Below are 21,624 nucleotides of genomic sequence, written 5' to 3'. Positions count from 1 at the left end.
TGCAGTTTATCCTCTTACACTGATTTTCAATAAATATTCTAAAGGTCACACATTAGGCTAAACATCCAAATCTTTAAGTTTTCAATGCTTTTTCTTAAAGTTTCTCTTTTCCATTAAAAACAATTTTACTTATACTGCAGAAAAAAGAATTTCTTACTTATAAAGATTTCTTCCTCCTGGCATGTCATGATTTTCATTACTGATGTAGTATCTATAAAAGCAAAAGATATTGGGTTTAGTAAAATATTTACAGTATAATATTAAAAAAATTATCTGACAGATTTAAATCAGATTTTAATAAGTTAAATGACACCTTCTCCCTGTTCTCTCTCTGTGTTTGCTTAGACACTTGTTACCAGCCCTTATGACAGGGCTTATATCTTATTTATAATATCTTATTTACAGATACTTACAAAAATTCATTGGTTACAGCTTCTATGCTGATTACTTCCCATTTTCCTGAAGTAATAGCTATGGGAGCCTGGAGCAGGGGAAAAGGCAAGGCAAAAAGTAGAACATGAAATCCTTGATCACCAGGAGAAACACAAGCCAGCAGTGACTGTCCTAGACAATATTCCTCACCTGTGAGCCATTTATGTAATGGATGTGCTTGTAACCTGCTGTGTCGCTGAAGACTTTGTAGTAGGAAGCATTGTCGGGTGCAAAGTGAGGGACAGATGGCTGAAACTTGAACATAAGAGAGATGTCTATTAAAGCAAAAAACAAAATGCCAGATCCAAAGCGATAAATTTAGGTTTTAATAGCTCCAACCAGGAGTCTCAATGTTTGCAACAAGGCATCAATGAATGTACTGCAAACATCTTTGCCGTCTGACTTAGTAGGTAGAACCTGTAGCCATCACTCTTAAAATAAACACACTTGAAATATTTTCCTGCTCCTTAAGCAGCAGAATTTCCTGAGTATTAGTCCTGGCAGTGATCCATCCACACCACCCCCCATCCCCCCACAGAATGTGAAGTACTTTTGGTGGTCTTAGTTTAATAAAATTTTGGGGAACAGGATGTGCATCTACTTGTTTTATTCTGTCCAATGCAGCTGTAACCTATAAAAATGTAAACCTTGCAAATTCATGATTTTCTTGGATTTCCCATTTCAAAACACGTATTTGTGAACAAATTTTTTGAACTCAATTTCTCTTTTAGCTTAACAGTGAAAAATGTCCTGTTCTATTCAGAAAAACACAAGCTGCTTTCCAAGAGGAAATTTTGCTAGTAAGTAGGTGATTACAGAATGACAGAGAACTCAAACTGGAATAATATTTTCATGAAGGAATTATCCATTTATCAATTGAGAATGACAGAAATGAATCAATTTCTTTGCCATTTGAATGGGCTACATATGGTAGAAAAAAAGAGAGGAATGAAATTGAGCTGAATGAAATAGAACTTATTTCTGTGATAAATGCCCAAAGGATCTAAATGCTAATTAGGCAACTGACACAATGTAACTGCCTTGGAGATGTAATACCCATCTTGAAATGGTGAAACAAAGCTGAAGTGATTTGCCTCCGGTCATTCAGAAAGCAATGACAGGAATTAAGTCTTTCTAACCATGTGCTCCAAATAACCTCTCCTTGTTCCCAAGCAGTATTTTTGCAAAAAGTAATCTGGCAAATATTTTGCTAGCTTTTCTCTTATTTTTCAAAGTGTGACTTTCCTTTAACTCAACTGGCAAGCTCTAACATGATGACCTGGAAGCCTTATACAGCAATGCAGGCTTTTCTGAGCATTCTTCGTTTAAACATAATTTCATCTCTATGGAAAAAAAAAAAACAACCTGAAAACCAAAAAACCAAAACCACCAACAAAAAACCTAAAAAGCCCTCTCCTCCAAAAACCATAGAAAACATTATAGATAAAGAGAGGACTATATGTCTGTATTCTACACACATAGATAATTTACTTAAATTTGTCTATACATATGTATGTGCATATATACATCTTGCAAATGTATAAAAATATTCCTTATCAGTCAAATATCGTTTTATCATCCCTAAGAAGGTGAAAATATAAAAGCAATAAATATATCTATCCTATCCCCTCTTTAATCCTTTCTACTCTCTATTTCTTTCTCAAATCCAAGAATCGTATGGTGAGATTATCATTTCTTCCAACAGCTCCTAAGAAGTGGGTTGTCTCTTTAAAAGAAACAAAAAACCAACAACCTAGTTTAGTGGCACAGACTTGCATTTTGCCCTCTCATTTTGCACAACTGTTTACAAAGTCTGCAGCTTGATCATCACATTGTCTAATTGTGAAGCCTTTGCTGCAGAGAAGCAAAATGTGTCAGCGTTAAGGCCTTCCTTTCCATATCAAATTTGACAGCAGGTGGGTTGATCTCTCATCTTCATACTGCGGATGATTTCATCCCTGCTGTTGCCTCCCTCTTTGCATTTCTTTAAACTTTCATTTTTGACTTCAAAAGTGAATTAGTGACTAAAGCATAATCAGTGTGTGGAAAATGCGGGAGTGGAAAGTGTACTCTGTGTTCTCATCAAAAGCTCTGAAACTCATTTCTCCCTCCAAATCTGAACTTTTGCATCTCTGCTTCACTTCCCCCAGATCTTCTGTGTAGTTCATTAGGTGCCTACTCTCTACCATGTATAAAAGGACTGAGAGGCAGTTTGGAAAGCATCATCCAGACACTAGCTGGTTTGGCAGAAGAGCATGAAAATTTTAATCTGACCGGTTACATACAACTTGTCCCCACTTCTCTTTAGTGGGTATTTCATGTGAGGGAAAAATAGATAAATAAGTAGCCCCAATTAAAATCTGGAATGGTTTGTTGCAAGCTGATACACTAAAAATTGCTTTTGTCCTCTATGCCTTTATTCCAATATGATTCAAAGGCTACAGAATACACTTAATACATTTTATTCCCTAGATCTTTCTAGAGGTAGCAGGAAGACTAGAAAGCAGGTAAACCAGCAGAGATGGCAACATCCCATAACAAAGGAAATTCTGAATCTGGGGTCCTGCATTTCCCCCCTACCTACTGCTACAAAAGCAGCAGGTCAGAAGTAGAAAGGAGTCTGGAAAGGGCCTTATGCTTTTGGTTAAGTGGAACATAAAATCTCAGAATTGTAGAATGGTGTGGGTTTGAAGTGCCCTTGAAGTTCATCTCATTCTGAGCCCCCTGCCATGGGCAGGGACACTTTCTACTAGACCAGAGATGCTCAAAGCCCCTTCCAGCTCGGTCTAGAACACTCACAAGGATGGAATATCCACAGTTTCTCTGGCCAACCTTTTCCAGTGCCTCACCACCCTCACAGTGAAGAATTTCTTTCTAACACTGAATCTGAACCTACTCTCTCAATTTAAAGCAATTACCTCTTGTCCTGTCAACAAGATGCACAGGTCACAGACGGCATGATTAGAGCTGCACTGTCAGCCCAGCCTGGGAGTTCAGAACCCATTACCCACAAAAAAATAAAGCTTAACCCCAGGCGTGGGGTGACATTTGAGATAATTTTTTCCTGCACATGTAAAATGCAGCAAGTGAGAAGATTGGACCTACCCACAAGAGGTATTGCAAAATGCAAAAGGCTCATATAAAATTTTCACAATTATCAGAATTTAACACGTAGTAGTTTTATAAATTGAACACTCACTCTGCCAATCCAGCCAGTTTTACTTTCTTCAGTAAGTTGTTTTTCCTAAGAACGAGAAAAACAAACAATCCCACAACAATTATGTTTATTTTGCATCAGGCTTTACTTCTACAAAGAAAAACATACAGATATATTCTACTCCTTTTTAGCTTAATTTACCATTGCAACTCTCCCACCAAATTTTTCTTACCTTTGGACATGACCAAGTAGCATTTTCAAAGTCACAGACTGTGAGGACTGAAAAATTCTGAATTCTTCTGAGCCACTGCAGAGAAATCCTTTCATCTGTCACCCATGTTACCACACTCAAATAATGATCGCTGAAAACAGCAACAACATAAGATATTTTAAATCCTCTCTATAATAGCATACCATGCAATTGCATTCAGCAATTCATTGAATGAGACTCATCTGGCTATTTTCATTTCAATCTACTCTTCAACAATAAACACTGATGCAAATGTAATTGAGCCATTTTTTCATCAATTGTTTTTTCTGCTAGTAGATGCCTTGGTTATTTTCAGAGATACAATAAAGAATTCGATGGCTTGTACAAACCCACTTCCAGAAAGACTGCAATTAAATTTTAGCAGCTATTCACTAATGCATAAAATAATAGCTACTCCAGGCTGTTCATAAATCTTGTATTGTGTGCATCTAGAGTAGAGGAAATTCTTCTGAATATTAAGTTGTGTATGCCTTAGATTAAGGAATTTTATCCTTAGCTGCCTGAAGTTGGCTGCTTGTAATTATTTTCTGAGTGATACATACTTTTGTTTAATTTAGTAGTTATTTCCATTTGTTACAATGGAGAGAGAGATCATAGCAAAACCAGATATTAGTATTTGGATATTTTACTTGCATCTTCAGAATACCACCCAGCTGATATGAAGAATGAAGTATGAGGAAAAAAATTATTTTCATGAATATTCCTGTATATTAATTTTAAAAATGCACCATATAAAATTTAGTGGCTTTGTTTATCATAACGATCTGTTAGATGTACTGTCTTTTCTTATTTTAGATCTCTTCTATCTCCTTGAAGCCTTATGAACTAAAATAAAACAAACTTCCCCTCCAAAGCAAGTATACATTTTTAACCGTCATTTGCACATTTGACTTAGTTCCAAGTTCATGTTCCCTTTTCCCCCAAAGTTAGTTAACAAAAATGTGTGGGAAGTTTTGTGGAAAGAGTATCTTTCTGATCACTGCAGTTTGGGGAGGGAAACACTACAATTAGTGTGAATGGATTAAAAATATGTCAGCTGGCTATCAAAAACCTTCAGATTTATTTCTAGATTACAGTTTCAAAATCATGTTTGGAAAAGGTCTATTTCTGCATTTATATTTGACTGAGAAGTCAGCAGGTCATTTAATTGCTACTTCCATTGAGTCTGCAGGAGCTTGTTTGTAAAAAAATAGAAAAAGAAAAACATCATTCTTCCGGTTCCTGTAATACTGGTTTCCCTTGTTTTGTATAAGGGGAATTAGTCCCACGTTTTTCATTCCTTCAAGGTGAGAGACACTAACAATTCTATAAATCATTAATCAGATAAGATGGACATTACAAGGAAAACACACAAACAAAAATATTATTTATCAAGCTATTATAATAAATATCTCTCCCCTGTGAGAGTGGGAATGCACCTTCAGTATTCAACAACACACAAAACATTAACTAAGCTGCAATTAACTCAAGTATAAAGTACAGTAGTTTTGCACTGCCCTTCCTCATTTGTTGCTGAAAAGGGATACTCTGCAACTACTCAATTCAGGAGTCAGCTTATTTTAGGACGGATCATTTCAGACAAGAAGGATCCATTCCCTTCATCCTCCTGTTGGCAAAGAGACGCCCCCTATATCCATGGTGCCAAAACCAGCGTTTAAATGCTGGATGGATTTCATGCTGGTCATTCACCCAGAGTGCCAGGTTTCAAGAACCATCATATGGCAAAGCACTGCCATTCCAGATTCTGGCAGTTTTTCTTGACAAACAAAACACTTGCTCCGCAACGTAAGAGTGCTGTGCCCCCTTATATATGGGGGTAAAACTGGTACTCATCCAAGCTCTGGAGAATATTCTAATAGGCAACTATTTGCTGAGGCACTGCCCCTCAACATCCTAAACCAGGCAGGTGGAGTGACGTATGCCACCAACTCAAACTTAGTTTTGCTCAAAATTTAGCTCCATGGAAGTAAAAGTAGAATTTTCCATCACAAAAACTAACCTCTCCTGTCATACAGTGATATATATAAATACAATATAAATATTCAATACTTTGTGCTTCCAGAAAAAAGAACTACCCAGCAGCAACACAGCACATTGCTCACCTTTTCCTACTCGTGTATCTTTGTTTTTGCCAAGTTCTCCAAGACTAGTTCTGGCCACCTCAACTTTTGCAGGACACATATGGTGAGACTTGACCATTATTTGTGTCAGCCACTGGGAAAAGGAGTGAATTTTGATCCTTGAACTCATTGTTCAAGATCTGTGTTTGTATTAATCCTGACTAACAGAGTGGGAAATTAATTTAAAAATGCATGAACTCCATGTAACTCACACCTCTGTCAGTCAGATGGGTGAGAGGCTGGAAGGCAGCTGATGGTTATTCTCCTCATATCAACTTCCATAAGGTATTAAAAAAAGGTAAAAAACCCCTCTAAGACAGCAAAGATCTTAATCAGTACTGAGCAAAATGTAAAAGGTTTTTAATTTTGATGCACTGGGATTCTGGAGGAAAACAAGGCACGACAGCTATCTAACATGTAGCTATTGCAGTGTGACTGTAACGGAAGGATAAAGAACAACATATTCATAAGAAATTGCATCTCTGTTAACACATGGATGTTTCGCTGTGGTGAGGACTGAAAAGGCAGAGTACTGATTTTCCAGTTACAGCTTTTTGGCCCCCACATATAAAATGCTGATTTTATGCATAATCTAACAGACCTTTGTTTCTTCCTGATTTATCAGTATAACCTGTGCTTTCATATCCATCATGTGTGTAAGTACAAACCTCTAAAACATTTCCACAATACTGTTAAAAAGAAAAAGACAAAACTCAAGATCTGGGATACCAAATTGTGTGCATGCACTTTAAATTGATGTAGCTGCTCTTTACAAAATACATTTATATCATGTTGTGCATTTCCAGTGGCATTTTGAGGAATACAATTTTCCATTTACTCTGAGAGGTGCTGATTTTCACCATCTTCCCAAAGAAAACAAACATTTTAAGTATAAATCTGAAGACAACCATGATACCTTGCCTTAGCAAGGAGTCTGCTTCCAATGAAATCAAATCTTCACTTACCATTAAGGTTTTGTTTTGTTGGGTTTTTTCCCCCCAGTGAATTGAAATACATATATTATAATTTGATTATACGAAAACTTGCTCATATTAAAGTTGTACTGTGAAATGACTTCACCATAGTTAGACTCCACTGAATGTGATGAGCCAAGAACTTGTCACATTCTGAATATAACATACATGGAATATGCCATCTATATATAATCACTGGGAGGATAATCTCTGTGCAGATTTTCTCTGGTAAATCTTGTTGCTACCAGAGCCACATTACAAGGAAAAACTGCCATATACACTGAATACAGGGAGGTCACACATAAAAGCTCCTCCTCTTCCATCAAAAGAAACAATCAAATATCAAATATTTAACCAAAATTTTCTCACCTTGATTCTATTTCTGTAGGTGGAGAAATTTTAACAGGTTTGGGATCTGAAAGTGATGTGGTATCCACAATAAAGAATTGTACAGTTGGAATTGTAGCTCCTGCCTAAAAATAAAAATTTTCATTGTACTTTTGAAGAGAGAATATTCTAGGTGAAGTAAGTGTTTGCAATTATAGATTAATAAATTACTACAGATAGAAAGGTAAAACCAGCTAACTGCAAACATGTGAAAAGACAAATTCCTAAATGCAGTTTTATGATTGATACTTAAATTATCCTTTTTATTTTTCACACAAAAGTGTTAGATATGCATTTGTAGATAAGCAGGACTACTACATTTAGAAACAATCACAGGGCTTGCTGTATTTGACTAGATCTCATCCTATATGCCACACATGGTACCTAGCAGAGAATCAAATCCATTGATTTGATTACATGCAGGAAAGTTCTTCTCCATGGAAGCAGCACCTTACAGTAACTAATCATATCACAGCTGCCTATATCACAATCAAAGCTGTGACTGCAGCATGTACTCCACTATCTCTAATGTCATGCTGCTGACAGCAAAAGAGCTGTGTCAGTAAGGGCTGTTTCTCTTGTAGTCAACCAGCCAAGTCCTCATGGTAACAGTTAGGTAGCTACACTTGATCCACCTCCAGAAGTCAGCAATATTCCAAACAAAAGGGGTTTGTAATAAAATGTGTAATTTAGATTGGCAATTCATTGGACACCTATGTCTCTTCTCAGTGGCCATGTTTAGGACATCTGCATCAGTGACCCTTCTAGGGGATGCTCCACGGCACAGGCAAAGGTCATGTGCTCCATGACCTTTGGGAAGGGTAGGGAGTGATCATGCTGCTGCAGAGAAAGTTGAGCTTGCACCAAGAGGGCACAAAGAGGACAGTCTGTCCACCAGGCAGCTGTACCAGATGAGCAATAAGCTTGCTGTATCATCTGTCCTGCCCCATTAATCAAGAGTGAAAATATCTGCCTGGGACGGCCAGACCTTCATGGATTGGGGCAGGGCATGTTGATGCTTTAAGACATCACAGAGTATAAAAACCCAGGAGTGAAAAGAAAGAACTAAAATGATGGGCTTGAGATGATTTCAACCCATCTATTCCTTCCAGCAATGGGGATGCCTAGCACCCTGATGGTGAGGGTATTATGGAGGCCAGCTATGAGAAACATGTTTGTATTGACACTCAGCAGGGTAGTGAAATTGTTGTACTCTAAGTGTAATTTGTACTTGCTTTATGTCTTAAGTGCTCAGACAAATCAAAATCCTGTAGAATATCAAATAACAGGTAAGGCTTGTATTAAATATGAAACTCTCCCTACCATGGAGGACATGAAGGAACCTGCTAGAGCGCTCTGCCTCTCATCCCATTCTGCCCAGTGCCAACTGTCCCATGAGCAGTGGGCATAAAGTCACAGGGAGAGGAGGGGGAAGGAAGAGGAGCTCCTTGCACTAAAGGTTTCACTCTCACAGCTAAAATCAGAAGACTTTAAGGTGTGAGCAAAGAAACTCTTTTAGCAGATTCCTCCTCTTCCTCTCAATTCAGGAAACTGAAAATGCTAGATTAGCTGAAGAAGAATCCATTATCAATACCATGCACAACCCTAACCTAATGTACACCCGCCTAATGCTTTGTACCAACTTGACTCCCTGAGAGCTTTTTCATCTCAACATCTACTCACTACCTCCAAATTTTATGGTAAAACAACAAAACCTTAAATCAAACTTTTTTTCCTTTTTTTTCTTTCCCCTGGAGATAATAAAATACTTTAACATTGCCAGATGCTGTTGACTTCAGAAAGAGTAATCACAGCAAGCTGTTGAGGAGAGACAGACAATATTTTCATTAGCAGGAACTGATTAAATGAGACTACTCTCTTAATGAAACTACAGAACAAACATGTTTAATAAGTAACACAGACCTTGGGATATGGGATTTTAATGGTCTTTGGATACTGTAAGGTGTCCTCAGAATAAAAGGAATACTCTATAACAGGAACTTCTGTATCATTAAAGGACGCATATGCCAAAAACTTGCCATTTGGAGACCACCACAGAGCAGAATTGGTGCCAAACATTTCCTCTGAAAGAGATGCAAATTTATTTAAGTTATAATTGATAAGTTGACTCTTTTATCCCAGGTGCTGTTCTCATTAGTTTTAATAGCATATTTTAAAAAATTGAAGTTCAGATACTAAAATGCAGACTGTTTGCTGGGGTTTTGAAATAAGACATTAGATCAATGTTTTTAATCTATCATGTGAAGCTAATACACACTAAGATTTTCAGTGGCACAGTGTAAACTAGGCAAACTCACATATATTCTTAGATCTTCACAATAGCCAGGTATTAAGTCCAGATAAGGAAGCATGTATCTTTTAAAGTACAGACTTTGATTAATTTGAATTTTTCAGTGGTAAGGAACAAAATAATAATTACAATAAACCAAAGTTTTCACATAATAATGGAAAGGAAACTTGCTTGATATAGTTACCTTCATAAACCCAGTCTGGTATTCCATTGAAAATTTTATTTTCTTCTCCATCTTGAGTGATTTGCACAGCTTCTGCTGTTGGTGAGGCTTTTACATAAATGTTATTATTCCACACATATGCCTGCAAAACATCATTGTGGTAACAATTACTATTATAGTAAATCCTACTTCCTTTCTTTATTTCATCTATTGGGCAATTTACAAAAGATGACAAAAACTATCTTTAAAAACTGCATTTCACCAAACAGTGTTGATACTTAACAAACTTGGAATTACTAATACAAATACTAATACCGATCAGGGTTAACAACACAACTTCAGGCCTAGATGCAAAAAAAAAAAAAAAAAAAAAAAGTAACATGACTACTGTATCAAGTTTTGAAAAATCTTTCAATTAATTTTCTCCCAAATACAAGTTTATTTTCTGTCATCCGAAGTTGTTTTCCACTAATTTGTCTTTCAAAGAAAACTATAAGGGCTTTGGTAAAAACATTCACTGGGGTCTCAGTGCTCCCAGTACATCTGCAAAGATGGTACATTTCTTCAGTAGCACTCAGAACTCTGTATTTTGGCACCTGCCTGCCCCTCAAATCACCCCTGGTTTTCATCTCCAGTAACTGAACATCTTAATCTAGAGCTTTGCTTCGAGATGCAGAAACTCTTTTCAATTTCCCTTGCTTCTGTTGTTGGCCTTTATAATTCACATACTAATTTGCTAAGCAATAAGAATAAATAAAGACTACATTCTCCCCTGACAGTCCAACACTCAACCTAGGGAGGGCAAAAGCCCTGCAAATGTGGTGGTTGTCACCGTTGACATGAACTGGAGGAAGAAAACAACTGTGGGAAAGAGGACAAGACAGATTTTAGTCCTCTAATCCCACTACATGCATCCATCAAGTAAAATTTCATTGAGTATTGTGTAATTAGGACATAAAAATCACAGTGATGATTAAATAGACAGTTGTAATGCTGCTGTCTTTGAAAGGGATGAGCTACTGTCTGCAACTGTAAAAACACAAAGTTCCTGCACATTTGTGCATTTCATGACAACTGGGGCCACTAGCTACGTTCAGGAATGCATTTTCATTGAAGAACAAAACAAAACACACAGAGGGACTTTGCAGTCTTTCCAGCAACAGTAGTCAATTTTGAAACTAGTTCAGCTACTTTACCTAGCAGCAGGAAAGTCCCAAAACCTCAAGGGACAGACATCATGAGTTTCCATGCCATGTGTATGAAAATGACTGCTTATATAAGTTTCACTTTTCTTTACTAACCAGTTTATGACCAACAGGTGACCAGGATATATACTGTGTATCATTAGGTAGTAGTCTGTCATCTAAGATAGAACTGGAACGACAAAAACAAAATGGAGCCAAGAGAAATCAGTGAAATGACATTTCAGTGCACAATGAATGTTAAAACAACATCTTATATGCAAAAATTACTGACCTGCTATTGAAATCATAGATGTGATATGAAGCTATAAAGGAATGCCTCCACAACTGCAAAAGAATTATTTTAATATTAAGAAAATGAATTTCACAAGGTTTCATATCTCTTGCAGTTTGAAATACCCCTTAAGCCCTCCTTGTGACTTTTATTAAGACAGTGAGAATACAATGAACATACAAGGGTAACAGATCTCTACCAGGTTTAAGGAAAGACTAAAGAATTTCCACCCTTCTAGGGTCACCATTTAAATACTAGGGCAGAGGTCATTGACTGATTAAGGACAGAGATGCTGAAGATTTTCACAAATCCTTGTAGCTACATGGCAGGCTATTATCAGTGTGCAATTCTTCCTCCTCCTTGTGCTTTACTGGCTCTCTTGCTGTCTTCTGTCTCATTTTTTATGTTGTATTATTTAACTTGGCATCTTATTTTATAGTAGTTCTCACAAGTCCCAGCAGTATGTCTGTCGCAGTTCCTCCGGTACCAGGATGACCTATTCCCATTCATATTGTCACAGAAATAAAACCCCTCCCTGAGAAATCTGCCTCTTGAAATCTGTATCACTTTGTGGGTACTTAAAAGAGAGAAAGATGATGATAATGCAGACACATTTAAACATGTTCACTATGTTAGGCTGGAGAGGTTTGATTTAGCCCACAGCACTGACACATTGCAATAATGCTCCCTTTTAAGAGGGTTCTTGGATATTTGTATGAAGATATAAACCAACAAGCAAGTACTACACAGCCAGATGGCTATTACATAACAAGTGTCTACATCCTCATGATTCATTTTGTTACTCTCTTTCTTTGCAATAAAAATTAATAATAACAGAACTTTCAATCACACTGTTATATAAAGGTTAAAATATCTTGCTTCAGCATTAAAATGAAGTTAACTGTTATGAATGCAACAAATAAAATACTACAAAGCAATAGATTACAAGTAGAGGGGATGTGCAGAGTGGCTGGTAAAATATTAGGCATTTTGTGGCCTCTAATGATGCAGAGAAGAGTCAAATAATTTGGAACAATTCAGAAAGACAAAAGGTAAGTGGCTTAGGAGGACCCAGCACAGAAGCTAAAACTTAAAAATCCTGATGAGTGCACAGATTGTGTCTGGCACAGTGTCTGGGGCTGCAAGGCCAGGACATGCAGACAGTGCTCAGTGACACAGTGCTCAAGTATTTGTACACTGCACAAGTCAGCACTGAACTTCTTATAAACAGAACAGGCACCTCTCTAGAACAAAAAGGAAAGCACAACTAAGTGAGCGGTTTCTCAGTGCACAAACTGCACAGCAAATGATCACCTCCATGAGGCTTCTCAGTTGGCACACAGAGCCAGGTTTCCATGCCACCTGGCATAAATGTGGGTTGACCTTTGTTTCTTGGTTCAGCACCATGCCAGGATGAGGCATTCTGCTGCAGGCTTTTCATGTGCTTGCTGACAGGAGGCAACAGGGACACACAAGCCCACTCCAAGCACAAGCCTTCTTTGAAGCACATGAAGATTTTCATTCACCTCAGTTTTAAACTCTTACCTCCTACCACCACAATGTAACAACCACATATATATATAGCACACATATACAAGCAGATATATACCAGCATATCTACTCATCACTTCTCCTTACCCACACAACTCCTGGGACAGCCAAGCCTATCTACTCTCCTAGATTGTCTTCCCAGATAAACCATCCAGCCTTTTTCTCCTTGCAATAACTCTCCATCTACTTTGTATCCAGATGCTTTTTTTCCTTGGGCAGTCAACTCTCTTCTGCCAAGTTCACAGACAATACTACTCTCTTCTTGCATGCCTGCTCAACTTGACTGCTCCCTTACAGACATTTATCACATTCATCCATCCTCTTGCATTTCCCTCATGTTCTCCTAGCATCTCAGCCATTCCCAAATGCTTATTTTCCAGTTTTATCCTCAGAAGTAAAGTGCACTTGTACCTTTTTATAGCTGTATTGCAGAAGAGCAAACTTTTGGTCAGGAGACAATGCAACTGTGCTTGCCTGGTACTTATCCTGTCAACAAAGGAAGGGCAAAAGAAACATATTAAGCACTGATTCCAAAGACTACACAGAATAAAATATGAAATCCAATACCTCTTGCAATATCTGTCTGCATATATTACATGTAAGTCAACATACTAATGTTGTATTTGCCAAGATTACTGAGGATGTTCCGTTGTTAGCACTGATACACAGGATGTCCCCATTATCTGCTTTGTGAAGATACTGACTTCCTAAAAGCACAAGAGAGATGACAAAAAAAAAAGTAAGTAAAATTCTCACCAGTTACTTCTATTTCCCCCTCTATGTTTTTAATCAAGAAATAAAATCCAAAAATCTAGTCAATGCTGTTTCCCCCAATTTTTAATGAACGGATGCTTATAGCACAAGAATGTGCACAAAATGTAGTTGTGGAGCTCACAGCATCCACCTTCTAGCATCTCCCTGTTCCCTTGGGGCAGTAGACACAGTGAAAAGGAAAATCAGCCTGCATCTCCCTGTTCCCTAGCAGACTGATGTACAGGAAGCTGACACACTTCAGAGGGTAAGAAGCTTCTACCATAAATCACGGAAGTAATATGCTCTTTTAGCAGTAGGAAAATACAACCCACCATGAACATGAGCATGTTTCTAATGGAAACAAGGAATCAACCCTTTGAGCTAGGCACACTCTATACATTATATAATGGTACTGTTAAATAATTTGACTTCTTTTCAGACTACAGTAGTCACCTCAGCATGAGGTCACTGAAGGTAGGACATTTTCCTCACATTAAAGTTTTATGTATAAAGGAATTACCTGAAATCCACTCCAAATTATGTGTTTTGTATGTATAGTCATTGTTCAAGTAATTCTGTAGAGTGTATGCTTTTCCTGAAGAGGTCTCTTCTGAAAGAAACAGACAGCGGAGAGATTTTGTTCTTGCTGCAAAATGTTCCACCCCAGCTTCTTACCCTGGCTACTAAGTGGATTTTTGTTGCTGGCTATTAAAGTGTTTTAGCTAACCATCTCTAAAGTAGTAGCAGTGGGAAGGCAATAAAACTTTATTGCAGGGTGAATTCAGCAAGCATAAAATAAAGGAATGTCATCGAGGTCATTCAATAAACTCATGGAAATAAAAATACCTTTTGACAGTGACAAAAATGACCAGAAGACCTCTGACTCTCTTACCTCAGCAAACATGTACTCCTCTAAAGCTGCAAAGAAGTGATCTTTGTGCCTTTCTCCCCATGCTCATTCTGGGAAGTTCACTGCAGAGCTCCAATTGCTAATAGCTGCAATTGTGAATCACTTGCTTATCCTTAAACTCAAATTTCAGAAATGCCTCAAATAAAAAATTCTAAAAATCTGAGAAGCAGTAAAATATTCGGGAAAGGTCTAATTTAAAAAACCCTAATTAAATAACAAACACTTCCTGATAAGATTATGATGAAATAATTGATTAAATATTTATCCTTTTTTTGATGTGATTTTAACCAAGGTATCTTAAAGTTTATTTTAGCATTAAAATTTTGACTGGAAAATTAAAGCCAAGTAATTGGGTTAGTCTGAAAAGACCAAGTGAAACTCTGAATCTAATTAAGCTAATGAGTTTGGTCATCAGCTTCAACACACTTCAGTCAGCTTCCATGTAAAGTATTTCTTTCTTACTGCCTGCAGTACAGAAGCTACTTTTTCCAAAGTATGAGAAGTAATAACAACAACAACAACTCAGTCTGTGAGTCTTTGTGATCTTTTTCCTCTGAAAACAAAGACTACAGATTTTAAATTCAGGTGTGCAATTCCCTCTCTGCATCCTCTCTGCCTTTTTTTTTTTTTTAATGGTAACCCAAAATCTACCTTCATCTACCTGTATCTACCCTCTTACCTACAGGGTCCGGAAGGGAAGAAATTTTAGTTTCAGCTGGCTAAATCAAAAGACTAGAATAATATATAATAATAGCAACCAATAAAACTACTCAAGTACAGATGTGGTGACTGATCCACCAAGATGTTAACCTGCCCCTATCAATTCTGAGCCCCTAGACTTTTGGATACTTTTAAACAGAGTGCCTTCTCCTTCCTTATGCTGAAGAAGAAAAAGACAGCAAAGTCCTTGGGGGGATACACAGAGAAAAACACCTCACAACAGTTTTTGCAAGTTCTCTTTCTGCAGGTTGGACACCTGTGACATCTGGAACATCACAGGAAGACACTTGTATCGGCTATTGCAGTTTTACTCTTATTTCCAAACAATAAGAAAACTATATATATGCAGCACAGACTGTACAACTACCACTGCAAGAGACTTAACAAACAATGATTTTACTCTAAAATGCTCAGAAAAGGTTAAAAAATGCTTGCTCAATTCCATCTGAAATGAGACTCTTTAAAAAAAATTACTAGGCTGGATTTGTTGCTCTTGAAGTTTCTGTGAGAATATTAATTTCTCAGGTTATTTATTTAACTGAATATTTAATTTGATGGATTATGAACAAGTGGGTATTTAATATTCATACACAGTTGTCTAGTTGGGAATATGACTTCTTCCTAATTGAGAAAGTGTCATTTTCAATCAGAGGGGCTTCGGAAAGCAACAAAACTCTTTCTTGGAAAAGGAGAAGCAATTTAAGACAGGTGGCTGATGAACAGGTTTAGGGATTTTTCCAAACTGATGAATGTTTTTCTCCCTGGTGACATACATATTTTGCTAAGGTCTCATTACTAAAAATCAGGCCACAATTAAGATTTGTTGGCTATGTATAAAATTAAAATTTCATTTTCTGTCAACACCTTCCACATAGTATCTGAATATGAAAACACACGCCAAGCTGTAAGGGTACAGTCATAGAAGTTCTAGTTGAAGCATTTTCTTAATATACAAGGTAGGCCATTGCCAGTAGAGTCTTATCCACTTTGTGCCACTGACCAAAGGTACTCAACATACATTGAATTCCAAATTTTGGTTCTTATTGTCCAGATTTCATTTGAAAAGAAAGGTCAAACAGGTTTATTTTGACAGAATAAAGTAATTGCTGACATTCAAGAGCATTTTATTGGCTTTGAAGATTGTGTACAGGTCAATGGATGTTTATGTTTTTGCAAAATTGCTTCTTTCACTTCCTCAGAGAGGCTGTGTTTTCTTGTTATTTTTCTTTTTCAACAGTTCCACATACAGACTTATTTTTCTAAACTTCAAATGACTAGCTTCCAATGCTCAGTATTGGGGTCAGTTCTGTTTAAAAATCTTTATCAATGCTTTGGATGAAGGGATTGAGTTCATCCTCATTAAGTTAGCATTATTGTTGCTCTGCTGGAGGGCAGGAGGGCTCTGCAGAGGGATCTGGACAGGCTGCATTGATGGGCCGAGGCAAACTGCCTGAGGTTCAGCAGTGCCAGATCCCACACTTGGCTTACAACAACCTCAGTAAGTGCCACAGGCTGGGGCAGAGTGGCTGGGGAAAGAGGTACCCAGCAGAAAAGGACCTGTGAGTGCTGGTCAACAGCAGCTGAACATGAGCCAGCATGTGCCCAGGTGGCCAAGAAGGCCAATGGCACCTGGCCTGTATCTGGAATAGTGTGGCCAGCAGGAGCAGGGCTGTGATTGTCCCCTTGTACTTGGCTCAGGTGAGGCCACAGCTTGAGGGCTCTGTCCAGTTCTGGACCCCTCAACTCAAGACAGACATGGAGGTGCTGGAATGAGTCCAGAGAAGGGCAATGGAGCTGGTGATGGCTCTGGAGTCCAGGTCCTGTGAGGGAGTTGGGAGTGTTCAGCCTGGAGAATAGGAGGCTCAGGGGGAATGATATTGCTTTCCACAGCTACCTGAGAGGAGGCTGTAGGCAAGTGGGGGGCAGGCTCTTCTCCCAGGCAGATAGTGACTGGACAAGAGGAAACAGCCTCAGGCTGTGCCAGAGAAGGTTCAGGCTGGACATCAGGAAGAATTTTTTCACTGAAAGGGTGATTAAGCATTGGAAAGGAGTGCCCAGGAAAGTGGTGGGGTCACCATCCCTGCAAATATTTAAGAGATAACAGGATGTGCTATGGTATAGTTGATAAAGTGGTGTTTAATTAAAAGTTTGACTTGATGATCTTGGAAGCTTTTCCTAATCTTTATGATTCATCTCTACCCTGGTCTGACTCCTGGCAGTACATATATGTTTCCACTGTCATAATGATACACTAGAAATAGTTACATCATAATCCCCTGTTACTATAGTAAAACTGTAAGTAAGTCCTTCTGCAAAGAAGGCTCTTAAACTTTTATGTAAGTAGTAAGTAGTACAAACAATTCTGTTGGAATTTTGGAATTTCCTATTAGTATGACACCCTCTCTTAAGAGAAAAATTGAATTGGTTTCTGTAGGTATGAAGTGTTGACATTGTTTAAGCTGTCAACTAAGTATCACTTGCTTCCTTCCTCCCTTACCCTCAGTGGAGATGGGGAGGAGAATCAGGAAAAAATCAACCCATAGGTTGAAATCAGAACAGTCATTGATTGAAATAAAATGAAATATAATACTCTTACTAATACTTGTAATGAAAAGGAGAGCTAGAGGAATAAAACCCAAGAAAGACAACCAATGCAAAATACATTTGATCACCACCCCCTGACCAATGTCCAGCCTGTCCAGACAGCAATCAGCACCTCACAGCCACCCCCCCCCAGTTTATATGAGCATGACATTATGTGTTATGAAATACTCCTTTGGCCAGGTCTGGTCAGCTATGCTCCCTCCCAGGTCCTTGTACACCTGTATTCTGGCAGAGCCTGGGAAACTGGTATCCATGACTTAAGGGTAAGCACTACTTAGCAACAACCAAAACATCAGTGTGTTATCAACATTATTCTCATACTGAATCCAAAACAGAGCACTGGACTAGCTACGAGCAGAAAATGACCTGATTACCAGCCAAAACCAGGTGTAAAGCAAACAAGAAGTTTACAACTGTGTAAGGTTTATAGTATGACATATTACCATACCAAAATGGAACCATGTTGAGAAATTACTTTTGGTATACGTATTGGTTATTTCCCAGTGTCAAGGCATATTTTCCTAATTTCCATGTGTAATTTTTTTTAAAAAAGAGGCAAGAAATTAACTGACTTTAAACCACGGAAAACTATAAAAGCAGTAATATTGGAAGCTTTACTGCATGTTCACCACTACCAAGTGAGACTGGAAAGACCACAAAAAGGGAAAGAGAAGTGCAAGCATGATACTCAGTAATAACGAGAAAGGGATAGAGAAGTTATAAAAATCATAAAAGGTGAATGGCTATTGCCACTTTAAAGTGACAGCAGAAGAGCAATATGTAATCAAAGCATGTGATTTAGGAGCAGTGGGAGAGATGCAAGGGAATCCTGGCTGATTCAGTGGTCAGAAAAGTAAGAGACATTGCAGGCTAGCTTTTCTAAACCTGCTGTTTCCCCAGTTCTCTTCCAACATGTGTAAAAGAGTACTCTTCCCCCCTCCTGTATTCTCCAGGCCCCAGTTACTACGTGACAGAGCACTGAAGAAGATTTCCAGCAAAAAAGTAGGTAAAAACTACTTTGCTGGTGCAGGCCAAAGGCTCACTTCATCCAGAATCCTACGCAATACCCAGGAGCTGATACAGGACATTCAGGAGAGACCACAACCAACCAATGAGTGCTGTCACATCTCCTGGAGCATGTGACTCTTGGAGCAGTTCATCCAAGAGCCACTCCATGGGGCTGCAGATACATCCCGGGAGGGATTTAATCATTAACTTGGTAATCAATAACTCTGGAATCCCTCTCAAACTCACCCCATCTCATGCAAAGCAAGGAAATAAGAATAGCAGAGGTGTTCTTTAGATAGCAATCTACTGTTGATAATGGGTTTATTTATTATATTACTCAGCATTTGAGTTAGGGTAGATAACTGAGTTAAATGACAGTTACAGAAGTCAAGGACATGTAGCAGGAAAATATGTCCATTCCCTATCTTTTCAGACTCACAGAACGCTCAGGCACCTTAAGGTCATTAACTTCCCTAGGACATGCTGTGCTCTTCCAGCCTCTCCTAGGCACATTTCTATCAAAAGGCCACAAAAGCACACAAATAATAACATCTAATCATGATGATGATGATCCTTCTCATTTAGTGAGGTATCTCACCCTTGGACAATTAAACCTGTACGTGAAGAAATCTGGTTTGTGGACAGACAGCTGTATGGGACCCTCACTCTAAGGCAATCTATGACTTGCTCATGGCAGCAGAATAATAGTAAATACTGCACTGTCTCCTTTCTCCTCTCAGCATTGGCTGCTCATCCTCCCACTCCTGGCCTTCCAGCCCAGCTCTAACAAGACCAGCAGCTAGAGAAGTGGTAAAGGTATAAATAGACATGGGATGTTTCAATCTACCTTTTGCAGAGAAGATTATAGAAGAAAAAAAACCTGTGAGAAGCATAAGCAAATTGCTTAACCATGAACAAACAGACCAATTTTTTTAATAAAATACTCATACTTCAAGGGTAACAACTTGTTACTGTAGTCACCTGTTGGATAGCTCCTCAAAGCACAACAATGCTTTGATCTACAGACTTCAAATACAAGCCCCGAGGCTGTTTTGAAATTAAACTGTTTGATGCAAGTAGCCCCATGTGGTTATTAAATATAAAATGAAGTGTCAAAATAGGCAGTGGGTCTAAATGAAATCTAGAATTTTGTACAGAGTTTTGGCAGCAGACTCTCCAGGTAAATTGCTGCACTTCAAATTAGGGAACCATTCTGCAAATTTAAGTCTGCACTGTTTGTCCATGCTAAGTGTCTGCAACAAAAGAAGCAGAAGTTCCCCTTGTAAGGCCTACAGGCCAGCCCACAAGCCAGAACTCTGCTGGAGGGGCAAAATTTCACTACCTTCCACTGCACTGGAGATTATTTATCAAACTAACTATGTGCTGCATGAATACTGAGCTTATGAAATGAAAATACACTGAGAAGCATGGCAGGGAAAACAGTTGCAGACTAAAGGTAAGAAATCCACACTCGGAATTATCTGTAATATCAATTACTGTCATATTCACTCCCTGTACAATGCTTGAACAATCGGGATGAAATAAAAACTCTTTGACTGCAATTAGAAAGATTTTTATGAGAGCAGACTTTGATTTCACATAATCACAGCCATGTGAACTGCTCCTTCCCAAAACAATTTTGCCACTTGCATTTTGTACTCAATCACCTGCATGGCCCAAGAGACACCCCCAGCTGACTCTCGTGTCCTGTGGTTGTTCATAAAATCAAATTAGTGATTAATTGCTCTAACCTATAAATTACTACTTTATGAGTACACCACCTGTGCACTCTCAGCTAATAGAAAACATCTGTTTAGCACCCTTAAGTCAAAAATTCAAAAGAACTCTGTGGTTCCCAAACTACAGTGGTCACAGTTGTTACTGCTGGCTTGATTTGAGAAGAGACAGGCATTCAAGTTTTTGAACTGAGACCACTCCACCTCAATCCTTACTTTACCCAGAGGGACTTAGTGAACTACCTGGGTGTGTTCTCTATGCCTAAACTTGAACCAGCAGTAAAAAGTCTGACACACTGTTCTACACTTTTACAACCCAAGGACACAAGCCAAGGCTGACAGCATGGTGGTGCTCTGTGTCTCATAGAACACAAATGCCTCTTTAAAGTAAAATGAATTTACTATGTAACTGAATGACTGATCTTGAATTGCAGCCACTTCTAGAGCAAATGAACTCCTATGCTACAACTCATGAAAGAAGAAAACCCACTTTATTTACAGTAAGACATAGCATTGGCATCAAGATAGACAAGTACTAACTCTTCAGCAGAGTTCAGGCCTGCATACTGAATTCTTTCACTAGGTGTTATGCCTGCACACATCCATCTGATAAGTTATCAAAACCCTTTCTCTTGCTCTTCCCCACTTGTGAAATTCAGAGTATTTTTTGTCACCTCAAAAATCTGCTTTTTTGAGATAAGTGGCAAAAAAGCTGCCCCAAAATAAGAGAAAATAGACTCAGCATCCACTGATGGAAGTTTCAGCCTAGGAGGCATGTAACTCAGATATCTGGACTTTGAAAATCCAATTCTGAATGACTGTGATATTGATATTAATAGAGCTGAACTGCAAAACAGTTTAATGTAAATTATGCCACATGAGCACTAGTGACACAAGCTCCGCCTCCTTAACGAAGGAAACAAAAGCCCCAGAACTTTGTGCACACATAAGCGATTTCTGAGCACATCGCCAAGATCCACTTTCACAACTTCACTTTTTCTGGGGTGCACTTCTCTGACCGGGGTCTAGTCTAGAAAACCCTCCCTTAGGG

At 38.4% G+C, this 21,624-nt stretch overlaps 1 protein-coding gene across 3 annotated transcripts in view; it reads right to left on the bottom strand.

Moving 5' to 3' along the window:
- Positions 1 to 21,624, bottom strand: part of DPP4 (dipeptidyl peptidase 4) — an 82,417-nt gene that overhangs the window by 59,832 nt on the left and 961 nt on the right. For all 3 annotated transcript variants that reach the window (XM_083865643.1, XM_083865642.1, XM_083865641.1), the window contains exons 3-15: positions 14,116 to 14,205; positions 13,455 to 13,549; positions 13,254 to 13,328; positions 11,292 to 11,344; positions 11,117 to 11,189; positions 9,837 to 9,957; positions 9,265 to 9,425; positions 7,324 to 7,427; positions 3,822 to 3,951; positions 3,632 to 3,676; positions 583 to 687; positions 414 to 481; positions 158 to 211 (exon numbers count right to left, since the gene is read on the bottom strand). In XM_083865643.1, coding sequence (XP_083721769.1) covers positions 158 to 211; positions 414 to 481; positions 583 to 687; positions 3,632 to 3,676; positions 3,822 to 3,951; positions 7,324 to 7,427; positions 9,265 to 9,425; positions 9,837 to 9,957; positions 11,117 to 11,189; positions 11,292 to 11,344; positions 13,254 to 13,328; positions 13,455 to 13,549; positions 14,116 to 14,205 — 1,174 coding nt within the window. The remainder of the gene's footprint in view (positions 1 to 157; positions 212 to 413; positions 482 to 582; positions 688 to 3,631; positions 3,677 to 3,821; positions 3,952 to 7,323; positions 7,428 to 9,264; positions 9,426 to 9,836; positions 9,958 to 11,116; positions 11,190 to 11,291; positions 11,345 to 13,253; positions 13,329 to 13,454; positions 13,550 to 14,115; positions 14,206 to 21,624) is intronic.

The sequence above is a fragment of the Zosterops lateralis genome, assembly GCF_965231275.1.
Source record: "Zosterops lateralis genome assembly, chromosome: 7".
Lineage (NCBI taxonomy): Eukaryota > Metazoa > Chordata > Aves > Passeriformes > Zosteropidae > Zosterops > Zosterops lateralis.
The sequence above is the reverse complement of the archived record's forward strand: the minus strand, read 5'-3'. Positions and strand labels throughout refer to the sequence as shown.